Below are 24,810 nucleotides of genomic sequence, written 5' to 3'. Positions count from 1 at the left end.
AACCACACTGTGCCGGTTGATATCATTCTGTCTGTGTGGCCAATGTGGGCTTCGTTTATTTCTGCAGAATCTTATCAAGAGTCTGTTATGAGGAGGAGAAAGTGAGACCAGTGCTTCTCTAAGCTGCAGCTTGAACTGGAGGCTGTGGCTCAGCAACTCATATAGGAAGTTGACTAAGACGATTTCCTGTCTAAAAAAAAGAGAGAAATGCCTCATCTGGTTCATCTGGCACTGGTTCTTAAGGAGGCCAGATATCCTGCTCGCCCGTCCTGTAGTGCCAACACTTATCAGACAGCCCCACGGGCCCACGCACACTGTCTAAACGAAGCAAGAGGACATGTATTGGGGTTAATGGATCAAAATGAATGTCCAGCTGTTAGAGAAATCTGTCTATAACGTTGAAAAAAGCTCATTTGAACTTGTCAAGTTTGAGGTCAAGGGTCAGCTGCGGTAAATGTGGGCTCGCCCTGCATAGCAAGCAGATACCTGACATGAAAGCTGATGCTGGGAGAGTATGTGGACTCTTATGCAACAGTCATATCGTATGTGACCTCTGAAGTGCGACACAAGCACGAGTCAGCTGGTCAGGAACGATCAGTCGGGACAGTGGGGTGCTCTGGTGGAAACACGAGGAACACGAGGTTCAGTTTACCGCAACAGAAGGCGACATCATTACGTAAAAATACTGTTTCACTGGCGTCTGACTGAGCCTCCACAGATTTAGATTCTGGTCTCAAGCTGATACACTTCTCTCAAAGGGAAGAGGAGAGAATTCATTACGTTCCAGTGAAAAGCAGCATCCAGGACTCGCGGATTGTCAGATCTCATTCCTCTCTGAGGGAATAAAGCATCAGAGAGCGGCTCGGCGGCTAAAACACGAGCACGCTGGGTGCAGTTCAGCTGCAGCGTCGTGGGATTTGAGGCAACTGAAGCTCGAAGGAGCAGAGGAAACACTTCCCTGGTGTATGTGTGTGTCTGTGTCTGTGTCTGTGTGTGTGTGTGTGTGTGTGTTCACCATAAAAATCACAAAGTAATTCATTAGAAGGACGCAGGTTATACAGCTTCAAATATTCACCGCGACATGCACGTGGTGGAGGGCAGCCTTAATGTCAGCGCGGTAACTGCCATAGCTTGAAGTCGATACCAATCTAATTTATAGTCTTTGGTTTCCATGCACTAAATAGACTAAGTATAAATGTCTGTGGTTCAGGGTGCACGCAAACACAGGTTTAATGATCTGCAGATCAAGAGACGCCCGATCGTGTAGGTTTCAGCCGAGCTACGTGTTGGTGAAAAGTCAAATCAAGGTGACGTGTCAGTGATGATTTAATGATATGTAAAGTTTAACCATAAAGCAAAACTCTCCATCTTATGAAGACCTAAAAAAACACGGTTCTCTTAAAGTGAACGAGAAGATTTCCAGGAACAATCCAGGTTTTCAGGTGAACTAGGAAAAACCAAATGAGTTTTTACATTTGTTTGGAGAAACTTCAACTGAATAATGACATTTTAAGACAAATAAACTTTTGTTTTTTGTGTCCCCCCGGACAAATTTCAGTCACATTGTTAAACCCGCATCTACCTCGTCTTCCTCATTTAAAAACCCACACAGTGAGGATGCAAATATTAATGTCCTACTTAACCTAAAAGTCAAACCCTCAGTGTGCGTGTGCTGGAAACTCCACACAACGTAACACAACTTGTGAGAGCTTCACGTTGAACCAAGACTTTGTCCAACGTCTGAACAAAGTCTCGTAACCAAGCCGGCACAGATTCAATACTTAGAGAAACTTTACCTCCTCAGCAGATTAACGTGAAAATCTGCTTTTTGTGTCAAGCTGCAAGCGAGTTAACAATAAGTACATTTTTTTTTACAACTGGAGCTCGACTTCGAGGAGTCAATTACAGCTGAACCGGACTTAACAAGACACAGATGTTTGCAGTGCGGCTGTTGGAGAGAAAGAGCTCGAGAGTCACTTTGTCAAGCACCTTGAGCAGAGCTGCTTCCAGACACCTCCATCTTCTGACCTGCAGCTCACCTCCACCGAGCTCCCTGCAGGCTGCACGGTCCCTGGAGAGGAGGAGGAGGAGGAGGAGGTGGAGGAGGAGGAGGACGAGGAGGAGGATGGTGTAAATAAGAAAAAAGTTGAGGAAACCCCTGAATGTGAATTTCATCACCGCTCAGGAGTGTGTTGCTCCATGTGCAGATGATATTTCAGCTGCATCCTCCTCCACCTCCTCCTCCTCCACCTCCTGAATAACTGCACAGACTTGTTGGCTGCTCTCTCTTTCTATGCATGTCCCCCCCTCACCCCTTCTTCTCCACAATGTCACACACACACAGTGCAGCAGCAGCAGCAGCAGCAGCCTGGCGAGGGACGACATCCACCCGCAGCACAAATGCACCAACTTTGTGGAAACCTCATGTGGATCCGGGCACTAACTTTGCCCCGCAGGAGGTGCAGGGTCAGCCCGAATCTAATGGAGGAGCACGAGCGTCCCCTGCTCCTCTCCTCCTCCCCCCCTCCAGCCTCAAGAGCATTCCAGCTCAATGGGGGAGAGAAGACACGGCGGAACAACAGCATTCAAACATGACGAGACAACAGAGGCGGCAGTTGGAGCCTCGTCTCCGGCGCGGCTAGCCCGGCTAGCTCCGGACCAACGGTGCCACTTCACCCCCCACCACCCACCCCCCGTTCGGAACGACCCCCCCATCCCCGGTGTGCAACCGCAGGGCCCCGGCGCCGCCATACACCCGCTCCCAGACACACACCAACACGTATAGCATGCCCCCGTAGCACCCAGCGGAAAGACACAGGGAAAAGGCAGGAGGAGGAGGAGGGGGCTCGAACCGGGACCGCAAAGCGGGCCAGCGACCCGCCGGGGGGACGCGCACGCGGGGGGCACGGGTCCGCTCTCGCCCACTGACCTGTTCGGGAGCAGCACGGTCCGCTGGATGTCGGGCTGGATCCGAGTTAAATCCACTATCGGTAAAACAAAGAGGCGAAGATGACCGAGCGGCCGCGGAACAGGCCGAAACAGCTGAGCCGCGCATGCGCACCGCGAGCCCGGAGGGAGGGGGCGGGGTGAGCGGGTGCAACTCGTTTCTGGGATTGGTCCGCAGAGAGTGTCAATCATTATTAATCTGAGAGGAGGGCATCGATCCTGTGAGAGTGTGTGTGTGTGTTATGATACAGTTATACACACTTTACTGACTTCCACACTGGGGTTATACTGGAAACAAAGCTTATCCAGTAACATGTAATGTGTGACATCAAGTTTACACTGTGTATAATCTGGTAATATTAAATTTACACTGTGTACATTCTGTTTACATCAAGTTTACACTGTGTATAATCTGGTAATATTAAATTTACACTGTGTACATTCTGTTTACATTAAGTTTACACTGTGTATATTATGTTTACATTCTGTTTACATTCTGTTGACACTGTATATATTCAGTTTACACTGCATATATTCTGTTGTCACTGTATAATCTGGTAATATTAAGTTTATACTGCATATATCATGTTTACATTCTGTTTACACTGTATATATTCTGGTTACATTAAGTTTACACTGCATATATTATTTTACATTCTGTTTACACTGTATATATTGTGTTTACACTGTGTATATTCTGTTTACAATGTGTTGATACTGTATATATTCTGTTGACATTCTGTTTACACTGTGTATATTCTGTTTACACTGTGTTGATACTGTATATATTCTGTTTACATTCTGTGTACACTGTTTACATTCTATTTACACTGTATATATTCTGTTTATATTAAGTTTACACTGTGTATATTCAGTTTACACTGCATTCACGTTGTATATATTATATTTACATTGTATATAGTCTGTTTACACTGCATATATTCTATTTACATTTACACTGCATATATATGTTTAGGTTTACATTTTGGTGTGTATATTTTTGTTTACATTATTTATAGTCTGTTTACACTGTATATATTAACCCTATATATCCTGTTCAAAAGGTATTCTGTTACCTTTGTGTGTATATACAATGTATAGAGCTTTGTTGAGAAGTATATCCTTAACACTAAAGCACATACACACAAAGGGTTAAAGAAAGGGAGGAGGGTTTTCAGTCAGAGCTGTTTGAACGAGAGGACTTCTCACTCTGTTCATGTGGCCAAGCACAAGGAAGAAAGATCAACAGTGGGAGGTCGTTTTCACATGTAAACATGTCCTGTGTCTGGAGAAACACTTGCTGTGTACGTGATTGAATTCAGCCATGATTAATTCCCTCATGTTTTATGTGGAAAAGAGCCATTTACATGTAGAATAACTGTCCTCTTTTACAAAATACAAAAGTCCACACTGGGGTCAGTTGGAAGTCGGGCCTGTGCACCGTACTAATATTTGAGAGACTTCATCTTTGACACACTTTGAAAATGGGCTGCAGGTTGACACAGATATTAGGTCTGAGTGACATTGATGAGGATTTATTCACCCACCCTGAGTCTGGTTCTATTTGAGGTTTAATCTCCACATGTGCTTGTTCATGATGAAAACAGGGTATCTCTTTAACGATGTGAGGTCTTGGCCTTACTAATGTGTGTCATGGTTTGGTGCAGTAAAGCTGCTTGAACCTGAACCATGGTCACTGGCTTTAAGGTAAACGCTGCTTAATGATAACTTCCATAATTTCAAAAATGATCCTGAGGGAAATTTAGGCGGTTAACTTTTTTAAATTATTCCCCCCAAAAAAGCAGCACACAGGAATAAGAGAACATTAATCTAGAACAAAAGGTGCTAAATAAATAAAAATAAATGATATTTATATGAACAATATAGTTTTTAGTTTAGGCGTTGTTTTTTGTTGAGCTTTATTTCTCAATCACTTCAGACAGGTATATTATATTGGGCAGCTTTTTGTTTATGAAGGTCAACACGTTGCTCCACAAGCTGTATATCAACTTTATACACAGTATATAATGTATAAACCTATATAGACCGTACATAAACTTTGTATACAGTCAAAATGTTCGGCTTAGTCTTACTGACATGTTCCAACCTCTTTATATTAAATTATCAGAAGTGTTCCAACCTATTTATGATTTAAATAAGTTGGAACAGATCACAATGATAGTTTAATATAAAGAGCTTGGAACACGTCTGATAATTTAATATAAAGAAGTTGGAACACGTCTGATAAGTTAATATAAAGAAGTTGGAACACGTCTGATAAGTTAATATAAAGAAGTTGGAACACGTCTGATAAGTTAATATAAAGAAGTTGGAACAATGAGAATGAAACTGTCACAAGTTGTAGTCAGAAATGTTCTGCCTACGTCCGGGCCGGTTGTTTCCCGGACGGAGTGGCTCATCTAGTGGGTGTAGGATCTTCGGTACAGTACACTCCCCGGCGCTGCACCTGAATAACGAGGCGATGTCTCACTACCTCCCGTCTCCACATCTGACCGCTCACGACCGAACATGTGCGTCGACCCTCCCGCAGCACACACCGGATGTTCGCGTCGTGTAGTCGCCACACTCACCTGGATTTCCCGGGAGCTCGTGTCCACCGCAGAGCGGAGTTAGCTAACTGACGCCGCCCGGTCAACACAACTTCGTCCAATGGAAGATAATGGCGGGGACACGAATGGCGGTGAAGCCTCCTCTTCTTCTTCCTCTTCTTCCTCCTGTGATGTTCCCAGGGAGCCGAACGTGGAGCTGAGGAAGCTGCTGTTTTTCAAAGTGTACAAGAGGCGGTGGTTCGTGCTGCTGATCCTGTGTCTGCTGAACTGCTCCAACGCCATGGTGAGTGCGCGTCACGTGACATCACAGGCAACTCAATAAAGTCAGTTGTGACAAAGAGTCAAAACAAACGAGCTGCACGTTGGATGAATCCAAATCGTGGTTTTAAATGTTTGACGTGTGTTTTTATAATTCAATGTTTTTATTAAACTCGTGTTAAGTGTCTTCTGATAGTGGGTGTGTTTAGTATGGAAGCCCAGATGCGCCAAACAAAACAATCAGGACCACCCAATCAGATTATGAGTTAACGTCCCTATGATAAGTGCCCATAAGAACTTTTAATGTCAAACTATTTCATAAATAGATAAGTAAGCAGATCAGATTTAAAACCATAGGTCAGGTGTGATAAAAAACAAACAAACTTCATCTGTGAAACTTGTTTGATAAATGAAAATCATAACCACACAGTTAGATTATGAATTAACGTCCATATGCTGAGTGTATGCTGAATGCTAAGTATTTCATAAAAAAAATCAAATTTCCACTTAAATGGGGGTTTCAGGTATTTTTCAACCAACCAGAGCAACAATTTGAGCCTTTTATTTGAACATGTCGTGGACTGTTGCAGTTTCCCCATAAGATTTCATCGTAGCCGCTGCTGCTGGTGGAGGCAATCACCTGAACCGATACTACGTCCACATTTGTAAACATAGGGCCTAGGTTAAACACCAGAATTCCCCTTGAAGAACCCGTCTTGTCTTTATCCTCAAAATGACGTAGCTGTTGTCACATTCCACACTTGAGGAAGTGCTCACTCTTGATGTCGTCCTTTAGCCGACAGCTCGTTGCCTTAGTCGAGCACCTCCGCCGTTCTCTGACCTTTTGTTTCTGGCGTCTCACAGCAGATGTGGTTTGTGAGCACAGCAGGTAGATGACATGTGTTGCCCTCTTGTGTTTTGCTGGAACTTGATATCTATTCCCCCGGGGGATGTTGTCATTGTCAAGCAGAGCAGGTTCTGGAGGCAAAGCGTGCCTGCCTCATTCATGCAAACCGAGCCCCTCCCTCACCTGTTTGCAGCTCCCGCAGGACTCGTCCTCTCTGTGGGAGCCATTGTCTCTCCAGGGCTGGTGTTCCCCCTCACAAAAGACGCTCAGCTGCTGGAGGGTCGGTCATGATGAGGCAACTAGCAGCTGGTGGGACAGCGAGACATTAATCTGTGTGGCATTAATGCCCCCGCTGAGGGTTCAGGGTGTTATCGTGGCAGGTTATAGATTGTTAGTCTTGTAAATTGATTTTGAGAACCATGCTTTCATTGTTTACCTCCTTTGTTTACACCCAGGTTTTCTTGGCTAAGTGTGAAGACCTCTGACACTGGAGAGAGAACGAAAAGCTGCAGATCTTTATTTTGATTGAACTTAAAATTAAAAATCTTCCATGGAAGAAAACGTTGATTCCTATTAGGGCGATGAATCAAACTCTAATGTGTCCTAAATGAAGTACAGACCGGGGACATATAAAAGGAATAACTTGATTCTTGCTGTAAGACCACGGTGTATTTTTCTTTATGACCTCAAAGTTATTGAAGGTTGAAGTAACTTTTCCTGCAGTGACACTTTTAACAGTTTATAGGTGTCCGTGTTCCCATGAAGCTTTGTCGTGTTAACACAACTTGAAACTCAAGTAGTGGAAACTTGACACGTGCTGCTATTGTAATGAAACAATATTGTGTCAGACAACCTGATCTTCCTCACAGACAATCCTCTCCTAAACAGAGGGAGGAGGAATGAGAGGAAATGTAAAAAACGCCTCCGAGGCTTTCCTCCTCCTGAGGGACAGGACTGGCATTGTGCGTCTGAGTCAGCTGACCAGCTCGCGTCAGCTCAGTTCGGCCTAAATGAGGTTTTCTTCATTGTTCACATCACCGGGAGTCGTACTGCTGCTGCCTCTGGGATCCCAGTTTGGGTGACGGGTCAGATTCATTCAGTCTGTGTGTTTGTGTGTCAGCCCTGAATGCAACTTCTTCATAGAGTTCCTCTACTGTGCGACTGGTGGAGCCCTCGCAGATGATGTGACTAAACTGTGCAGCTACACAGAAAATGACCTGAGTTCCACTCTGCATGTCTCACATGGCCGGACCCATGAGCAGCGCTGTGTCAGCACTAATGGTCTCACTGCACTGCTCTCATTATCTTTCTGCAACAGGAGGAAAAGAACCCGCTCTGCCTTGTTCTTTAATCAATCACCATCGACTGTGGTGATGTGGTGACGGCGCTCCTCGAGATAAAGTTGGAGAGGGGGGGGACTTGTGTTGGTGGATCCGAGCATCAACCCCCCGGGACGTCACCCATTGGTTTGTGAGCTGCTGCTTTGAGGCCTGGAGTTTTTGTCCAGCGCCATCATCATCATCTTGGTTCTTTGGAAACTAGAAGTAACCATATTTGGCGGAGCAGGGGGAGGAGCCTGACTGAGAGCTCGAGGACACTGTACGCCCATTGGACGCCACTAGTTGTCAATCACACATATCTACAACGCCCCAATGCATACGGTGCTTTATGGTCTATTTGACTCTTAATGGGACCATCATTTACTAAATGAGCATCATGGTGTATTGAAGAAGACTTGAAACTACAGATTGAGACCATAGAGTCCTTAGGAAAATGTTTACTGACGTCATAAATCAAGTGAGAAGTAGAAGAAGAGTCATTTTCTCATAAACTTCTATAGAACCCGAGTCGCCCTCTGCAGACCATTTGAGAGAATACAGGTGTCAGGCACTTCTGCATTGCCTTCGCTCTCCAGAAACGGCGTCTACGTCCATTTTTATAAACAGTCTGTGCGTGGAACATTCCTGTGTGTCATTAAAACAGCTAATTCACAAAACAACAGGAGGTTGACTGTGTGATCCAGATCCAAACTTTCCATCTCCACTGCTCAGGTTGCAGTTTAGAAGTTCTTCCCATTGTTTCCCGAAGCAAAGCGAGTTTAGATTTTGATAACGGGTTGGAAGAAGAAGTCGATGAGGACGGCACGCTTACATCCACAGTATCCGTCCTACGCTCTCCTCCTCTACACCGCACGAGTCTCTGCATGTACACCGCTCACACACAGCGCCGCCCACCACGAGTCAATTCCCGATCTGTGGGAGACGCTGCTGAGATGCCACGCTGCTTTGTTGGGAAAAGAAGAAAAGGCCGCGGCGCCACACACACACTGAGAGGGAGGAGTTGATAAAAGAGACACAACCAACCCCCATAGAAACATCTATTTAGACATTTTCAGTAAAAGAAATACTTCTGTTACCATCTGTGCCTCAAAGTCTTAGGCCACACTGCAGAGCCCCGTGTTCAGTGCTCTGGACCTTGTCAGAAGATTTACGGTTGTATTATTGCCGTACTTCTTTGTGCACCAAAGAAATTACTGGTTTCTGGAATAAAATCTACTTATGGCAGGAAAACCGAGAAATAATTCACGTTCACATTAACCTAGTTATTGTACAACTCATGTTAACATGCTCGGTATTAAAGTTTAAGGTTAATAGTTTTGAATATAACAAATGGTGAAAGCTCTTAAAAATCAACTCATTATACGAGAAGCTACTATTCTTTATTTTAGAATCCGCTTTAGTTGAAGTCAGATTTCAGGTTTAATTATTTCGTAGCCAAGAATGTGCTGCTACTCAAACTGTGTCCTTTAAGCCGTCTGACCTCGCTGCCTCTATGATCCCTTTGTCACGCACATATCGCAAAATAGTTTTTCCGCATCCCTCAATAACCGAAACCAGACGAAACCAGGTTTGGTTACTAAAGCAAGCGAACAGGCTGTAGCCCAGTTGCTTCAATGCGTGTGAATACCCTCGTTTTCAGTCTGTTAACCCAGTGAAAGGCCTCGTCCCAGTCATTGCATGACAGTAGGCCCGCCCCAGTTTCCCCTCCAGCACGAAAAACATCTGCACACAGCACGATGGGCTAAATGAAGTCTGTTCCTCACATGAGCCGAGCAAGTGTTGGCACTTCCTCTTTCTAAAATAACACGTCCAGGTCACATGGCGACGAGATAATTGAGGAAATCTGACACTGAAACGCACGTGAAGCCGGTTTTGTCGAACTGATCACAGAGAAAGTTGAGTTGATACGTTTTGACTGTCGTTAACTGAAAACTTCATCCAGAGATTAAATCATAATGATGCAAATTCAATGTTTGAACAGCTCTTATATATTGTAAGAGAATATAACAGTCAGATTGAGGAATATTACAATTAAATGATCGGAAAGTGTCAATTCACAAAAGGACTGATTCATTATCTGCATGACACCTTTAACTTGATATTAACACATTTTACTTTCCTGGATTTACAGCTGACAATTATATGTAAACAAAGTAATAAACGTCTGTGGCAGAAATCGACAGATAAAAGAGTAAAGACTGAAATTTCAGGGTTAAAATAAATCTGCCTTCACTTTTACCTTTTCTTTTTTTACTGACATTTTAAAGAGCACACGCTGCAGAAAATTTTGATTTTACAAAAGGGCGATCAGGCTTTTATCCTGTCTCTGGTTTATTGTCAGTGAAACCACATCTTCATCAAGGATATCAAACTAACAGAGAACATGTGTTCCAGATTTATCAAAATGACCTGAGCAGTAAATTGAATCTAAACAGACACCTGAACTCTCCAGAAGTAGTTTTACAACCTTTAATTATCTTTTATAATTATAATAATCCTGTATTTATACATAACCTTTTTAAAACCCAGTCACAAAGTGCTTTTCATGAGATGAATGATAACTTGATGGCAAATAATTAAAAGCAATTTGAAGATCACAGAATATTAGGTCAGAAGAGTAAAAATGCTGCAAATGAAAAATACGTTAAAATATTGTAAAATGATCAAAATAGTCAGTAACATTGTAATTTTATCATGATCTTTTTTTCCCCAGACTAAAATTAAAGACTTTATCAGTATTCCATAGTTAGTTTTATTTTCATAAATCAGTATCTAGTACTTTTTCCCTCAGTCGACTGATTAGATGTCGGAATAAAACTCTGAATGTGCCTTCGCAGACATGGCTGACCTTTGCACCAGTAGCAGACCAGTCGGCCCATTACCTGAACGTCACTCTGGAGGATGTCAACTGGTTGTCGCTGGTCTACATGGTGGTGGCCATACCGCTCAGCTTCGGCACCACGTGGATGCTGGACACGCTCGGGCTGCGGATCACGGTACAAACTGCACCCTGAGCTAATCAGGTGTTTCTGAATGAGTGTTTTCTGCTAATTCAGCACATCAGAGGTAGATTCTACAGGAAGGAGACGTTTCCTTTTCTGTACTGGAAGCTGTGTTTCTGAGTTGACTGCTTCAGTATGAGCCAGAACAATCTGGAGTTAGCTGGTTGTGACAGTGGCACAAGGATTTAACCACCACGCAGGTTATTTATAACTAAATGTGCAAGAAACATAAAGAGACTATATAGATTGTCTGAAGATGTGCTTCGTGTTCTGAAAGTCAAATGAGAGAAAACTCTGTTTCCAGAAATTGAAAAACAAAAGACCCGACTTCCTCCCACTATCCAGGGGATGAAGACAAGTTTATTGACTTTCTAGTTTGGTACATGTCCCATTCACCAACATGGAGAAGGCCGGGTTTATGACCTATACTGCAGCCAGGCACCAGGGGGCGATCAGTCTGTGGGTTTGACGTGTCGCTGCCATCTTCACCTTGCAGTTGATCCTGGGCTCCTGGCTGAACATGTTCGGAGCCCTGGTGCGCTTCCTCGCCACGGACATAGAAAAAAGCTCTGTTGACCTGTACCCCGTCGTGATGGTGGGTCAGACCATCGGTGCCATCGCTCAGCCCCTCATCATCTTCACCCCCACCAAGCTGGCAGCCCTCTGGTTCCCTGACCACCAGCGGGCCACAGCCAACATGATCGCCTCCATGTGTGAGTGATTTCAGCGGGCGGGTCGTTATCACTACGGCGTTCACACAGCGGCCGCTATTCATACACATGCAAGATAAGATAACTTTATCATCTGGTAATATTTGTTAGGGGTGTGTCAGTTTTAGCTTATTGTGAATTTACTCGTCCCCACGTGAGACATTTCAGCTTTAATGACGTTTTTCTTAAAATCCAACCACTGACGCACCACAGAACAAGACATGAAAACATTTAGATTTAATATAAAAGAGGATTTCTATTATGATCTATAAACAGAGCAAGAGTTATTTGAACATTTATGTTTAACCAATGAGGGTGAATTAAAAATGGCAAAGAATTTAAAACATCTCCTTTTTGGAACCTGTACATCGTGACCTCACTATTTCTCAACTACATGTGAACTTTAGACCTGAGGCGTTTGTCATATTCACCATTATATGGACAAATTTGATTTTGGCCCGAAATGATCTGCACGTAAATCTAAGAGAATCAAAAGAAATGTATCTGAAATATTATTTTTTTTTTAAGTCAAACCAGCCAATAAAGGTAATTTAAGAATTTTTGTCAGAGAGAAGAAGTGAGGTGGCGAACACACACACACACACACACACACACACACACACACACAAAGAAACACAAGTGGAATAAGACTGAACTTTTAAAACAGGAGCAGAATAACTTCTCTTTCCCTCCTCAGCCAATCCGCTGGGCATCCTCCTCGCTAACATCATCTCTCCTCTGATGGTTCAGAAATCTGCTGAAATCCCAAGGCTGGTGAGTCGAACCTTGTTGCTGCCGTGAAAGTGGTTCACATAGGAAGTGTTGTGCTTTCGAGGCTGACTTCGAGAAATAATGATCTTGTCCCAGCGATCAGAGGGTCGATATTTCCTCTCATGAGACCAAACCTGAGCAAAAAGCAGAGTGGATGTTGGATTCTGACCACCTCAGCTCCTAATGATGATAAATCACCTTTAATTCAACACGCTAACATCAATTTATCATCACGTTCTGTGTGTCTCTTTCCCTCCTCCAGCTGCTTGCCTATGCAATCCCGGCCTGCTTCATCTGTTTCCTAGCAACAGTAGGGATACGGAGCAGCACCCCCCCCACGCCACCGTCAGCCAGTGCCGAGTCCTCCGGCTCGGAACCATTTTTGCAGGGCATCAAACTGGTGAGAGCACACAGAGGCAGGAGCGATGAGGCAGACGGCAGCGTGATACTGGTGTCCTTACTGGTGTCCTTACTGGTGTCCTTGTTATTACGCTCATTGGGATTTATCACCTGAAGCAACTTTCAGACACATCACTAGTCTGACGTTTTCCTGTTGTTGTGACCACGTCTCACCCTGACAGTCTGCTGCCGTGTTCTTTATGTGTGAAAAGCAACGTGCGGAAAATGTGCGGGATCAATTTTCCGGATATTTTCATGTCTGACAACAGTAATCAAGTCGTTTTCCAGTGAAATCACACTTTAGATTTAGCAGCAAACAGCAGAATGACGCAGTTAGAGAGCAGCTGGTGAAGAAAGTTTAACATCTGGCTGCTAAAAATGATGATTTGTTCCCTCAGGAGTTGGCACAGACTCAAAACAAAACTGAAAGAGAGCGAATATTTAGCCACTTAGATTCTCCAGGTGGTGAGAGACACGAGTGTTTCTCTGTAGCAGCTAGTATAGGTTTATACTATAAATATATAGTATACTATGTAAATAAGTTAGCATTTGTTCACAAGTTCATCATATCAACGCCAAGAGATGTCATCTCCATGGTGATTTTTTTATGAGGCTCTTTTGATGTGTGAAGTCTTTTTTTGAAACGTCAGCCGATGTTTGACGCTCCCTCTGTTTCCTGTGCAGCTACTGAAGAACAGATCCTACCTCATCCTGCTGGTGTGCTTCGGCTCGGGCATCGCCGTGTTCACCTGCTTCTCCACGCTGCTGGAGCAGATCCTGTGTGTGCAGGGATACACCAACGTAAGCACGCCACACCGTCTCCATGGAAACGTCTAATTCGTTCTTAACTAACAATCTGGTCTTTCACATTATCGATGTAATACGTTTCAGGAACACTCCAGTATACCTGATTAAACTCAGAACATCTTACCCCTGCAGAACTTCGCCGGCCTGTGCGGCGCCCTCTTCATCGTGTTCGGCATCGTCGGCGCCGGCGTTCTGGGACTCTATGTCGACAAGACCAAGAAGTTCATCGAAGCCACAAAGATCAACATGAGCTTCACTGCTCTGGCGTGCATCGTCTTCTCAGTGGTGAGAACACGACTCAGGACCAGTTTAAAGAAAATGTCACTAAACAGTCTTTGACCGTTAGTTCATCTCTAAAATGAAAATGTAGTAGTCACTTTTTAAAAAATGCCTTTAAAAATCGTACCCTCGATAACAAAATGTTCAAAAACACCTAAAGAAAATACTGTAACATTTATATTCAGCATTTATTAAGATTTAATAAATGTTTAAAACACTATAATGAAGCCATAAGACCATATAAGGACATTTTAAGTGTTTATTAATGTGCAGGATTTTTCTTCAACCTCGTTGTGGGTGCATTAGCTTTATATCTGGGAGTGTCCCGTACGGGTGGTGCTTCACGCATAAAGACGAAGCACCCCCAACCAGGCCGGAGCGTTTCATTTGTCAACACTACACCTGTCAGTCTATGGGTCTTCTGACAGACTTGTTGCACAAAAGAAATGAAAGAGGAAGTGAAGCTTGAGCGAAGGGCATCTGACAAATTGAAAAACAAGTTGGGTACATCTGAGTTTGAGCACAGCGAGAAAACACCACAACAGACACTGAGAGAGTAATAGGTGATAGAGTATTTATTACTCTATAGATGTGGGAGGCATTTGGTTGGAAAGGTGCGTTAGTTATTTCTTAATTTAAATGTTTATTTCCTGTCCTGTTGTTATTCTGTTCATCTCAGAGTTCTGCTCCCCCCCCCCCTCTCAGGTGTCTCTGATGCGGCAGCAGAAAGTCGCCGTGGCCGTCGTCTGTTCCCTCTTTGGCTTTTTCGGTTTCTCCATTTACCCGGTTGCCATGGAGCTCTCTGTGGAGTGTTCGTATCCGGTCGGCGAAGCCACGTCGGCCGGGCTCGTCTTCGTATCGGGGTACAACTCCGCTTTCTGCTACTTTACTCTCTGAGCAAACCACACACACACACGTGGTTTATTTTTATGTTTTAATATTTACAATAAACTCTAATCAGTTGCTGGACTCATGTGTGTAAACCCATGTTGGTGATGACCGTGTCCCTGTGATCATTCTCCCAGACAGGTTCAGTCTGTTCTCTACATCGTGCTCCTCCAGGCGCTGACCAAGCGGCTCGCTGACTCTCCTCTGTCGACCTGCGGGGACGCGGTGTTGAGCTGGAAAGGTAGGTCACATGACGGCGTTTACACCGAGGCGACGCCCCCCTGGGTGTTTTACCCTCGTGTCTGCGTACATGACGTCAACCACGACACAGATCCTTCCTGAGTTGTTGTCCCGACTTGAAGGAGGCTTCACAGTCAGGAACTTTTATTCACATTAATCCGGTTCCCCTCTCGCCCTCAGTGCCGATGCTGGTGATGGCCGGACTGTGCAGTTTGTTCAGCTGCTGCTTCGTCATCCTCTTCCACACGAGATACAGACGACTGGAGGCTGAAATGGAAGCGACGTACGGCACCAAACGAACCAGTGACCCCGCCCAGTGTGCAGTTACCAGTGAACACGCCCAGAGTGCAGTGAAGAGTGAACACGCCCAGAGTGAGGCGACCAGTGACCCCGAAATCTGTAAACTGAAGTAAACGTTTAACCTTCCTCTTCCGATCGGGGGATTTAAATGGTTCTTGCTTTCCGGGTTTATTTTTTTGTAAAAACTTACCTTTGATTAAGGTATTTGAGCGGCACAGTGGTTCACACTGTCGTCTCACATGGAGGTTCAGAGCTACTCGTCCTCCTGGTGGGGGATTTCTCCGGCTTCCTCCCACAGGCTGAACACATGCAGAGTGAGGTCAGATTAACTGGAGACTCGAGCGTCAGCTGGACGAGAAGCGACCTCGTATACATGATGGATGGATTCTCTCAGTCCAACCTGAGCTTTAACGCTACTACCAGCTTGGTGAAGTCAAACTTTACAGGTAGAAACTTGAAAAGCGTCTCTGCAGGTGTCATCACTGTCTCCGTCAGTGTTTTGTTGAAATTCCCAGAGGCAGCAGGGGCATTAAGCTGCAGTGCATTCTGGTCTTTTTCACGCAGCTTCCATTCTCTGGGTCTGACAACAAAAACCTGATGTTTACAGTCGAAGCTTCCGGAACCTTCTTCTCTGCAGCGGCTCGAAAACAACTTGATGTGTTTGTCACATCATCGCACACGTCTGCGTCTTATTCTTTTATTCTGAAACTGCTCTAAAGGTTCTGGTTACTAACACATTCTACATGAAACCAAACAATAATTCTACTGAACCTGTTTAGTGTCTGTCATGTTGTGGAGAGAGGATCCTAATAACAGCTGTGTGGGTTTTGTGCAATAAAGGAAACTGTCAATGTTGTTTGGTAGACGACACTTTTGAATCCAACTTTAACTCTGAATCTAAGAATTATTCATGAGACCAAATCAGCTGATTCCTACTTTTTAAAATGTAAATTAACATTTTTTTGATTATAACAGTAATAAGACTACTAAAGATTGTTTTGTATTTTTCAAAGATTTGTTACACTTGAAGGACTTGATGTAAAATGACGGTTCAAGCATCTGTAATAAAAACATTCTGTTGTAATGAGAAGCATCTTTTTAACATTCTCTGAAGGTCAAAACTACAATAAAGATTAATAATAATACAATGTTTTGTTACATTTTGTATTTCAGTGCCTTAAAATGTGAATAAACTTTCTTTGAGTCTGACCTTTCTGGTGTAAATCTGTCCCTCTGATGTAGAATATTTAATTTGTGTTTTATCAAACTCCTTGAACACATGTTGAATCTGTGTAACTCCTCAGTTCATGTAAACGAGATGATCTGCTCCATCAGAAGAAGAGAAACCCGACAGGCAGACGTTCAGTGGCTCAGGTCCAGAAAACGACAGAAACGAGCGGCAGGATAAAGACTCTGGAGAGTTTAATTATTTCCCACTTGCACAAAAAAACAAATATAAAAAAGTATATCGCTCTTTAGATTCAGAATCAGTCGGAGCCGACCTGACTTCTCCTCTGATCACCTCTCCAGCTCTGTCTGGACTCAGACAGTTTTAAAAAGACCCCACGAGAAAACAAGCAGAATGTAAAAATTAACCTAATTAAAAACCAAAGCAAAAAAAAAAAACAGAAAAAGGGGAAATACAATTAAAAATATCACTACAGCAAATTAATGACAGGATTTGTCAAATAGACTCTTGCATGTAACTGACAGGTCGAATGACACTAAACACAAAAAGAAGGGAAATTTAAAAAAAACAACAACTAATGAGATTCTTGATGCAAGAGCTGGTAGTTTGTAATGTGTATGTTTAGCACAGGTACTGTGTGAACACACGTACACATTGATGTCGGTGATTCTTAGAGCTGCAGAGCACAGAACTGCTGGTAGACGGCCAGGATGTGGGGGTCGAGCTCCGCGGTGAACAGCAGGTTCTCCAGGGTCCCCATGTACTGGTGGATGGTCACATGGTGCTGCACGGAGAGAGAGAGAGAGAGGACACGTACCCTCAGGATCATTCAAACACTACGGAACCCATTTCCTTTAAATCTTACGGAGGGGTGGGGCATGACCCACGGGAGAGCCCAATTCAAAATTGAAGCGGATCCACAAAGACGGGCGAGTCCAGGAATTTATTTTCAATTTCTTCAACATGGCGAGACGGGACGTGTTAGAACAAGAAAGCCCGTCTTGATTTCATCTGGACCGTCTTTTTATTTGATTTATTGTCGAGCCTGTTGTGAAGCACCTTGTGTGAGTTTATTATTATAAAGCCTCGGTGGAGGTTTGAGCTCTCCGAGCGGCCTTCTAGATTTATATATACGTTTACATTCTGGAGAAGTAAGTTTAAGTGGATCCTCTTCATATATCCCAAGTTTTAACAACCTGCCAATATTAACTTATACTGTGTGTGTGTGTGTGTGTGTGTGTGTGTGTGTTACCATGAGGAAGATCTGCTGCAGGCGCTCGATGCAGCTCTTGTACCAGGGCGTGCTGATGTCGACACTCCCAGTCTCACAGCGAACCAAGTGCTCGGTCAACAACATGATGAAGCGCTGAGGAAGGAGAAGCAACATTAAATACGGTCTTTTACTTTATCGGTCATGTGAAACGTCTCTGGTCCGATTCAGATGAAGGGATGGAACTATTACCTGGAAGATGACGAGGAAGAGGTTCTTCTGTTCGCTCTGAGCCGACTCCACCTTCTCCTGTAGCCTCTCGATCTGCTCCTCCAGCTGACCATCCTCGTCCTCGCTGTTCTTCTCCATGTCCTCCTCGTCACCGCTGTCCTTCTGCTGGAGTACAAGCCCCAACTACACTTTACTCAACAATCATCTATAGATTTGAATCACTGATTTTCAAACCGAGTAACGTGGTGGAGAAAACGTCGAGGATGAACTTACCCTCTTATGCTGCTGTTTCTCCAGCTTGTCCTTGGCCTCCTCCAGCTCCTTCTGGATCTTCTGGACGTGTTTGTTCATCTTTCGAATGGTGGAATGCAAAATCTCCCAGGTGAAAAGTCTAGAAGAGGTTCAAGGTTGTTTTTTAGAGAAAAATATTATATTCAGGACACTGCAGAACACACTTTCTTTTATTTTCCATGAGCAGAGAATGTAAAATAAAATGAGAAATGTACGTGTACAGCGATACGTAATTTTTTCTCTGCCTCACCTGGTGAACTCGTGAGCCATGTCCTGGGAGAAGAGCCAGTTGGCGACAGCAGCACAGTCAACAATCTGTGTCCGGATCATTTTGTCCACCAACACGGCGATCATCTACGACAGGAAAACACCAAACTCTTCATTCAAGTCATTAAAAATGTACATTTACGTATAAAGACCCCCTGAAGGACCCTGTGTTTACCTGTGGGTGGTTCACCCACGCTTCATAAACCACTTTCAGCATGTGCAGCTTCCCCTCGTCGCTGTCGGTCAGCGCCTTCAGGATTTCATGAAACCTGGAGGAAAAAGAGGCAGCTGAGGACAACGGGTCTGGATTCACTCATTCAACACAAACACACCCAGTACATTGTTTCAGGGGATATTTCAATCTATTCATTTAGTTTAAATCTCAATAGTTATACAGCTGATGATGATGATCTTTATTATTATCACTACTACTACACTGTTCTCTTGAGATTAAACTCTATTTTAAGCATTTTTTCTTTTAATAAATAATAATTATACTGGGATTAAAATAAATCAGTTAAAGATTTAATTGTGGAGTGACATGTATAAGTAATTATATATATGATTAGTTTAAGTTTAAACATGGATGTGGCAGTCGGCTTCACATGTTGTACAAATTATACAGATTTTCTCACCAACTTCTTAAAGTAAATTAATGAATTATCAACAAACGTTGAGGGTTTAACAGAATCACCTGAAGCCCCAGTGTCGGACTTGACCCAACTCATTTTAGTTTGTTTCTTTTGAGGCCATGAAAACTGGTTTAATAAAATCACGTGGCAGATGAAGATCAAGGTTTCTGTGGCAGGTGAACTCACTTGGCGAGGGCGCTGAAGGAGTGGCTGAAGGATTTGGCCGCCAGGTGGAGAAGAGTCTGCAGGAACACGTCAATCTTCAGAGGGTTGAAAGTCTCGCCTTCATCTGAGAGGAGGGGAAACAAAAAGGAGAAAGTCAGAGACGAGTTTCAGGCGAGTGATCCACCAGCCTGCAACAGTGAGAACAGAATAAACCCTTCAAGGGCTTCAACACATGTTAAAGGTGATTTTAAGTTAATACGACAACTATTGACCAACTGTAAAATGATGAGTTCTCTTCTTGTGCTTTATGATCTGCTTGTATCGGCTGGTGACCGGTTTTCTACATAGCAGGTAACATGTTCCTTCCACTAAAATAAATAATACCATCGTCGTCTTCCTGGTTGGGGTTGGGCACTTCTTTGAGGATGGACAGGATCTCTTCATTGGACGCACGGTTCTTGATGGCGTTCCCCACAGTGATGGATACTGGGTAACCAGGCAACGACGCTGTGAGGCAGGAGACGCATTTCAATCACTTCATATCCTAAAGAATATACTCAACACAGAATTGTTTGTACTGATAATTTCACTGCTGCTTTTCACAGTAAATGTGTCTTTTGAAAACGTGCAGCAAACACTGAAGAAATTCTCACAAGAGCTCTCGTCCAGGTACTTGTATATGAAGATGGGTTCAGCGGGGATGAGCGCTGAGAAGGTCGGAGGGACGATGTCCACCATTCGCTGATGATACGAAAGTCTGGAAGGAGAAAGAGCCAAAAGATGAAACTTTCCAAATAAAAAAGGGAAACATGTTAATATTCAATTTCATCCAGAGGAATTAAGAGAGAACAGACAAGAACAGCAAATAAAACGAAGTGAATGAAGGATTTTGAAGTTTAACAGGATGTTTAACGGAGCTGCAGATTCAAAGTCATTTTAAACACTATACAACTTAAAGAAAAGGTGAATAACGATTTAATACCTCATAGACTTCTCCAGAACTTCTTTGACAAACTTGGGCTTGGGTTTATCTAGATCCACAGCCAGGCAGTCGGACCTTTACAGAGAGACACACATTATTAACTGTACGGTTCACATCTTATTTAAAACTAAGGAACAGCTGCTATAAAAGGTTGTGTGTGTGTGTGTGTGTGTGTGTGTGTGTGTGTGTGTGTGTGTGTGTGTGTGTGTGTGTGTGTGTGTGAGAAACATTCACTCACCAGTCGTCCCAGCTCCAACGAAACTGGAAGTTGCTCAAATGATGAGAAAACCAGTTTATTAGTCTGGTGAAGAAAAAGGGGGAAGCAGAGAAGATGAGTGATGGTGTCACTTCAGACAGGAAACACCTCATGGAGGTTCCACCCTCTGACAGGAAGTGTAACTGTGCAGTCAGGTTACCTGTCTATGCAGGAGGTGTTCATGGTGTCCAGCCTCATGTACATCATCTCTGTGGCTTGGGCCAACTGACAGGCGGGTGTTAAGATAAAGTTTATTTTTGAACTGTTCACAAGTGTTTTCTCTTCTGGGGTTTTAAATTTCCTTACTTGCAATTAAGAACTATTAACCACCACATGTCCAGGATAATAAGTCAGTTTAAAGGGATTATAATATATTTTTGTACCTTTAACAACTTAAAATTCTCTTGTTGAAATTACAGAAACACAAGCTCAGATTTTTAAAGGGCTGGTGGAAAAAGGAACTTTGACGTAAACTCTACTGACACAAACAATCAAGGATACGACTTGTGGCAGAGATCCCGGCTGCAGTTTGCAGAGTTCAATAAGCAGTGTGGTGTACATGACGTCAAGGTGAGGCGGAGCGGGCAGCTGGAAAAGCTCCCCGAAGATCACCTGGACAGAGCAACAGAAAATGTTTTTAAACCAGTCTTTGATTTTTCTTAAATGTCAGTGTGAGATTTGTCGAAAAACAAAAGCTTTATACCTCCACAATGTGATAGTTGAGCGGAATCTTATTTTTCCCTGGATAACTGAGTAACTGAGCAGCACTGAAAGGTTATAAAAGAGAAAATGAGAAGGGTTAAAATACGTGTGACGGTGGTCGGTTTGCAAAAGACGATCAAACCCGTCACCCACCATGTTTTCCTCTCTTTCCAGTGAGTCTTGATGATGCAGTGCAGGTTTTCTTCGATGACAAATCTCTCCACAGAGTGACTGCCGGGCATCACGGGACCCTGAAGACGAAGAGCAGGAAAATGTGGAAACCGGGACATTATTATCATATTTATGGCGAACAAAAATGTAACCAGGAGCATGTACTGTACCTCGGGGGCGTCGGTGTAGTCGAACATGCGGAAGACGACCTGGGGCATCGGGTACTGAGCGTCGGGCATGTGGCCCGGTGGGGTGAAGGGCGGCAGGTTGTGTTGCAGCGCCTCACACAGGACGCTGTCGAAGGCGATATACGGGCGAAGGATGTGGCGCTCCTGCCATCGGTCTTTTTTTAGCTTCTGCATCTGAGCCCAGAGGCAGTCCAGGTACTGTGAGGGGGGGGTAAAGAGAGAGAAGGGTCAGGTTTTCACAGTGACCTGAACTCTGGCTCCATCAGAGACAACCTGTTTCCTTCAAGAATGAACAGAAACGTCACGGGGAAATGAAAACAAGTCCTAAACCTCACTATAGCTGTGCAATGGGAATGTGTTGTATTGTTGAGTAGACTATTGGGAGAACTGTAGCACTGCTGTGTCTCTCACCTCCTCTTGAGGATGAGGCTTCTCCGCTGTCCACACCTGCAGCATCGGGACATGGGTCTTTACTCTCCTCCTGAAAAACAAGAAGTATGTAGTGATGCAAGGGTCGGCTGACAGATGTGATCAAACCAGCGGCTGAGTTATGAAAAAGGTCAGCAGGACAAATGAGCTTGGGAACAGTCGAGAATAGACAGAGAGGGGGGGGGATACAAAAAGAAGAATCGTACTTGAGGTAGCCCTCGACCTGACTGAGGAGTCGGTCCATCTCAACGTCCTTCTTCTCGTAGAGCTCCTTACCGACCCAGGGCAGACAGGAGAGAACCACGTACACAAACCAGTCCGACCGAACCTGGGGACACAAATAAGATCCCGTCCATCACAACAGCTTAGATACTCAACATAATGCAAAATTAAAAATGTATCTGTGTTAAACTAAAGTACCACGATGCAGAGATCTCTTAAGCAGAGAAGTCAAGATTTTACAAGATGCTTGCTACTGCCCTGAACTTATTTCCTCCACATTCCACCTACCTGTGGTACATCCTCCTCTTGAGTAACACTGACAAAATTTTCAAACATGGCCACCATCGAAGGAGCGGCGATCACATGGCAGTTGACCAAGTCAGACAGAAAACGAACCTGCAAAAGAAAAGAGGTTGTTTAAAAATGCAAAACACGAAGGTATATACAGATGTTAAAATTAAAAAGCCAAACATCTGGTGCTTATGCAAACTTAAGATTACCAAGTAAACGGCTTCATTGTACAAGTTGTTTTTCAAGGTTTCTTTGAGTTGTCTGATCATGGCCTCGACAAACTCGCCCCCGAAGTTGTAGTTCCTGGCGTTGAGGAGGCCGACTAAAGTTGTGTAGACAGTCAGCTTCTCGGGTAGGAGGCGGGCGCTGTCAATAAAACACAATTCAATGAGCGCTACCACCTAATAAGACTCATTTTTAAAACAACGAAGGTGTGACTATTTGTGGAAACTTACACAGCACATAAAATGCGCAGGATTTTGTTTTTGTAGTTTGGGAGGTCGGCCTCTAAGACGCCAGCGAGCCCCTCCAGGTTGCTCTCCAGGGACGACGTACTCTGAAAATACAAACGAAGGAATTCAAAATAAAGCCCTTAACAGTGCAACCCTACTTTCTGCCAAACCACACCTTACTTCATTTCAACACCACCTATAGTTCTGGTGTTTGTTTTAAGCAGTAAACCTTGAACCTGTGATGTAAGCCTCAATCTTCACAGAGGGTTCAATCTTCAGTGAAGCCATCGATATTAAAAACATAGCACTTCACTCATGTGTGCCTTCCTGTACATGGTCCTCACCTTCTCCCCCACACGACATATCAGTGACTCCAGACGATCCTCGATCTCGATGGGCTCAGATGTTCTCCTCCTTTTATGAGCCTGACCTCCTGGAAGGTTAAAAGAGCAACACAACGATGAATGAGAAACACGAGTGAGGAGATTTAACTCAAGGGGCAACGTTGAGGAGAAAAATCCATCAATATACAAACAAAAACTAAATGTAAAGGACCAAACAGCTCTGTCTTTACTCGTGGTTTCTCCTCAGAGGTAAATTTAACACTGGAAGACGAGTTTACTTGTCCCTGAACTTAATAAAAGACAGTATTTGCTAATTAGGCTATTGTAGAGGATCAGGGGACATTAAGGCTTCAAACTTGGTGTAAATGACGCAGTTTTGAGCCGAATTTGAATGTCGGGGCTCACGGACACTTGGATGACACCATGGAGACATTTTATCCGTTTTGTCGTTTGCAGAATTCCATTGCATTTGAGTATTTTATCTTCGTTCTTACAGTTTTCCTGTTCACCGTCCTTTTACATTCACATACACTTCTCTTACTTTATCATCTTAATATACTGCACTGATTTTAACTGTCCGTGGACATTGCAATGATGTCATCGTTGTTTTTACTTGCTCTATGTGCATTAGAATTGCCCAATGGGGACATTAAAGTTAGTTTGAATTGAATCGGTCCCCATTTACTTCAATGATATTGGATTTAGCTGCAAAAAAGTTCACCCTTGAAACTCCAGAAGTGTTTGATGGACTCAAACACGTCACCACCCCCCCCACCTCCATCGACATATTAATGAGTAGATAATGAGGGAATTTACATTTTTGCAGATTTTGCAACACATTACAGATTTGGCTTTAGTCTAAAATGTTTTATACATAAACTAATCTAAATGAATTCCCAGCAGCTGGTGACCGCCCCCGTTCTCCACCACACGCGTTAACCGGGCTGCTAACGGTGAAACGTCCCGGGGGGAATTAAATCGTCACAGACGCCTCGATTAATCGAACAAACCGATATTAACCGATCGATGCAGCCATTCGGAAATTACTCGCGAACACAAACCTGGCGAAACAAACCCCCCCCACGCCAGAGATTATAACCCGCGAGCAGAAAACACACGCTAACGCTAGCTAGCTGTTAGCACTGACACCCTGAAACACACTCGCAGCGTCCGGTTACCGTCGTTCTCGTCGCTGTGTCGTCTCCGGGACATGTTTCTCTCCGCGGCGGGGTGGGGGTGGGGCGAGTGCAAAAGTGGGTTCGAGGTTGAGGGTTCGAGCGAGCGGGTGTGGAAGTGACGAGCACGTCGGTGGGAACGAGCGTCTTCACGGTTTCAGTCTGGCCGCGACCGGAGCAGGAACATAAAAGCGGTCCGATCCGATTCAGGCACTTCCGGGGTCAACCGGAAGGTGCAGCGGCTGTTTTTCATCCG

General features: G+C 44.0%; 3 protein-coding genes across 7 annotated transcripts in view; 1 reads left to right on the top strand and 2 right to left on the bottom strand.

The window, feature by feature from the left end:
- LOC117769880 (polycomb group RING finger protein 3) overlaps positions 1-5,659 on the bottom strand; it is a 43,853-nt gene extending 38,194 nt beyond the window's left edge. The window contains exon 1 of one of the 2 annotated variants that reach the window (XM_034599091.1): positions 5,538-5,659. The gene's annotated coding sequence lies outside the window, so the exon portion shown is untranslated. Of the gene's footprint in view, positions 1-2,929; positions 3,221-5,537 lie in introns of those variants that run through there. The other variant, XM_034599090.1, reaches the window with a different exon arrangement.
- slc49a3 (solute carrier family 49 member 3) lies at positions 5,390-16,000 on the top strand. 2 transcript variants are annotated; one of them, XM_034599088.1, is made up of 10 exons: positions 5,390-5,799; positions 10,799-10,957; positions 11,460-11,676; positions 12,371-12,447; positions 12,707-12,844; positions 13,528-13,644; positions 13,783-13,935; positions 14,635-14,792; positions 14,955-15,058; positions 15,238-16,000. In XM_034599088.1, exons 1-10 carry the CDS (start codon positions 5,617-5,619, stop codon positions 15,468-15,470), a joined length of 1,539 nt encoding a protein of 512 aa, XP_034454979.1. In that variant the 5' UTR covers positions 5,390-5,616; the 3' UTR covers positions 15,471-16,000. The 2 variants fall into 2 exon arrangements, with proteins under 2 accessions (XP_034454979.1, XP_034454978.1); XM_034599087.1 differs by having other exon boundaries at positions 5,391-5,799; positions 12,707-12,848; positions 13,532-13,644; positions 15,238-15,639.
- Positions 16,001-16,755: 755 nt separating this feature from the next.
- Positions 16,756-24,778, bottom strand: LOC117769877 (nuclear cap-binding protein subunit 1). Of its 3 annotated transcripts, none has more exons than XM_034599086.1 (23): positions 24,558-24,763; positions 23,380-23,468; positions 23,039-23,139; positions 22,793-22,949; positions 22,581-22,688; positions 22,277-22,398; positions 22,053-22,122; positions 21,624-21,839; positions 21,436-21,533; positions 21,284-21,347; positions 21,082-21,192; positions 20,741-20,805; positions 20,563-20,625; positions 20,325-20,399; positions 19,996-20,099; positions 19,727-19,849; positions 19,364-19,466; positions 18,721-18,814; positions 18,529-18,632; positions 18,261-18,378; positions 18,009-18,149; positions 17,799-17,912; positions 16,756-17,330 (listed from the first exon to the last, which is right to left on the bottom strand). In XM_034599086.1, exons 1-23 carry the CDS (start codon positions 24,589-24,591, stop codon positions 17,217-17,219), a joined length of 2,388 nt encoding a protein of 795 aa, XP_034454977.1. In that variant the 5' UTR covers positions 24,592-24,763; the 3' UTR covers positions 16,756-17,216. The 3 variants fall into 3 exon arrangements, with proteins under 3 accessions (XP_034454977.1, XP_034454976.1, XP_034454975.1); XM_034599085.1 differs by having other exon boundaries at positions 16,763-17,330; positions 18,009-18,152; positions 24,558-24,778; XM_034599084.1 differs by having other exon boundaries at positions 16,763-17,330; positions 18,009-18,170.
- Positions 24,779-24,810: the final 32 nt, after the last annotated feature.

The sequence above is a fragment of the Hippoglossus hippoglossus genome, chromosome 10 (genome assembly GCF_009819705.1).
Source record: "Hippoglossus hippoglossus isolate fHipHip1 chromosome 10, fHipHip1.pri, whole genome shotgun sequence".
In the NCBI taxonomy this organism is placed as follows: Eukaryota; Metazoa; Chordata; class Actinopteri; order Pleuronectiformes; family Pleuronectidae; genus Hippoglossus; species Hippoglossus hippoglossus.
Note: the sequence above shows the minus strand (reverse complement) of the source record. Positions and strands in the feature narration are given on the sequence as shown.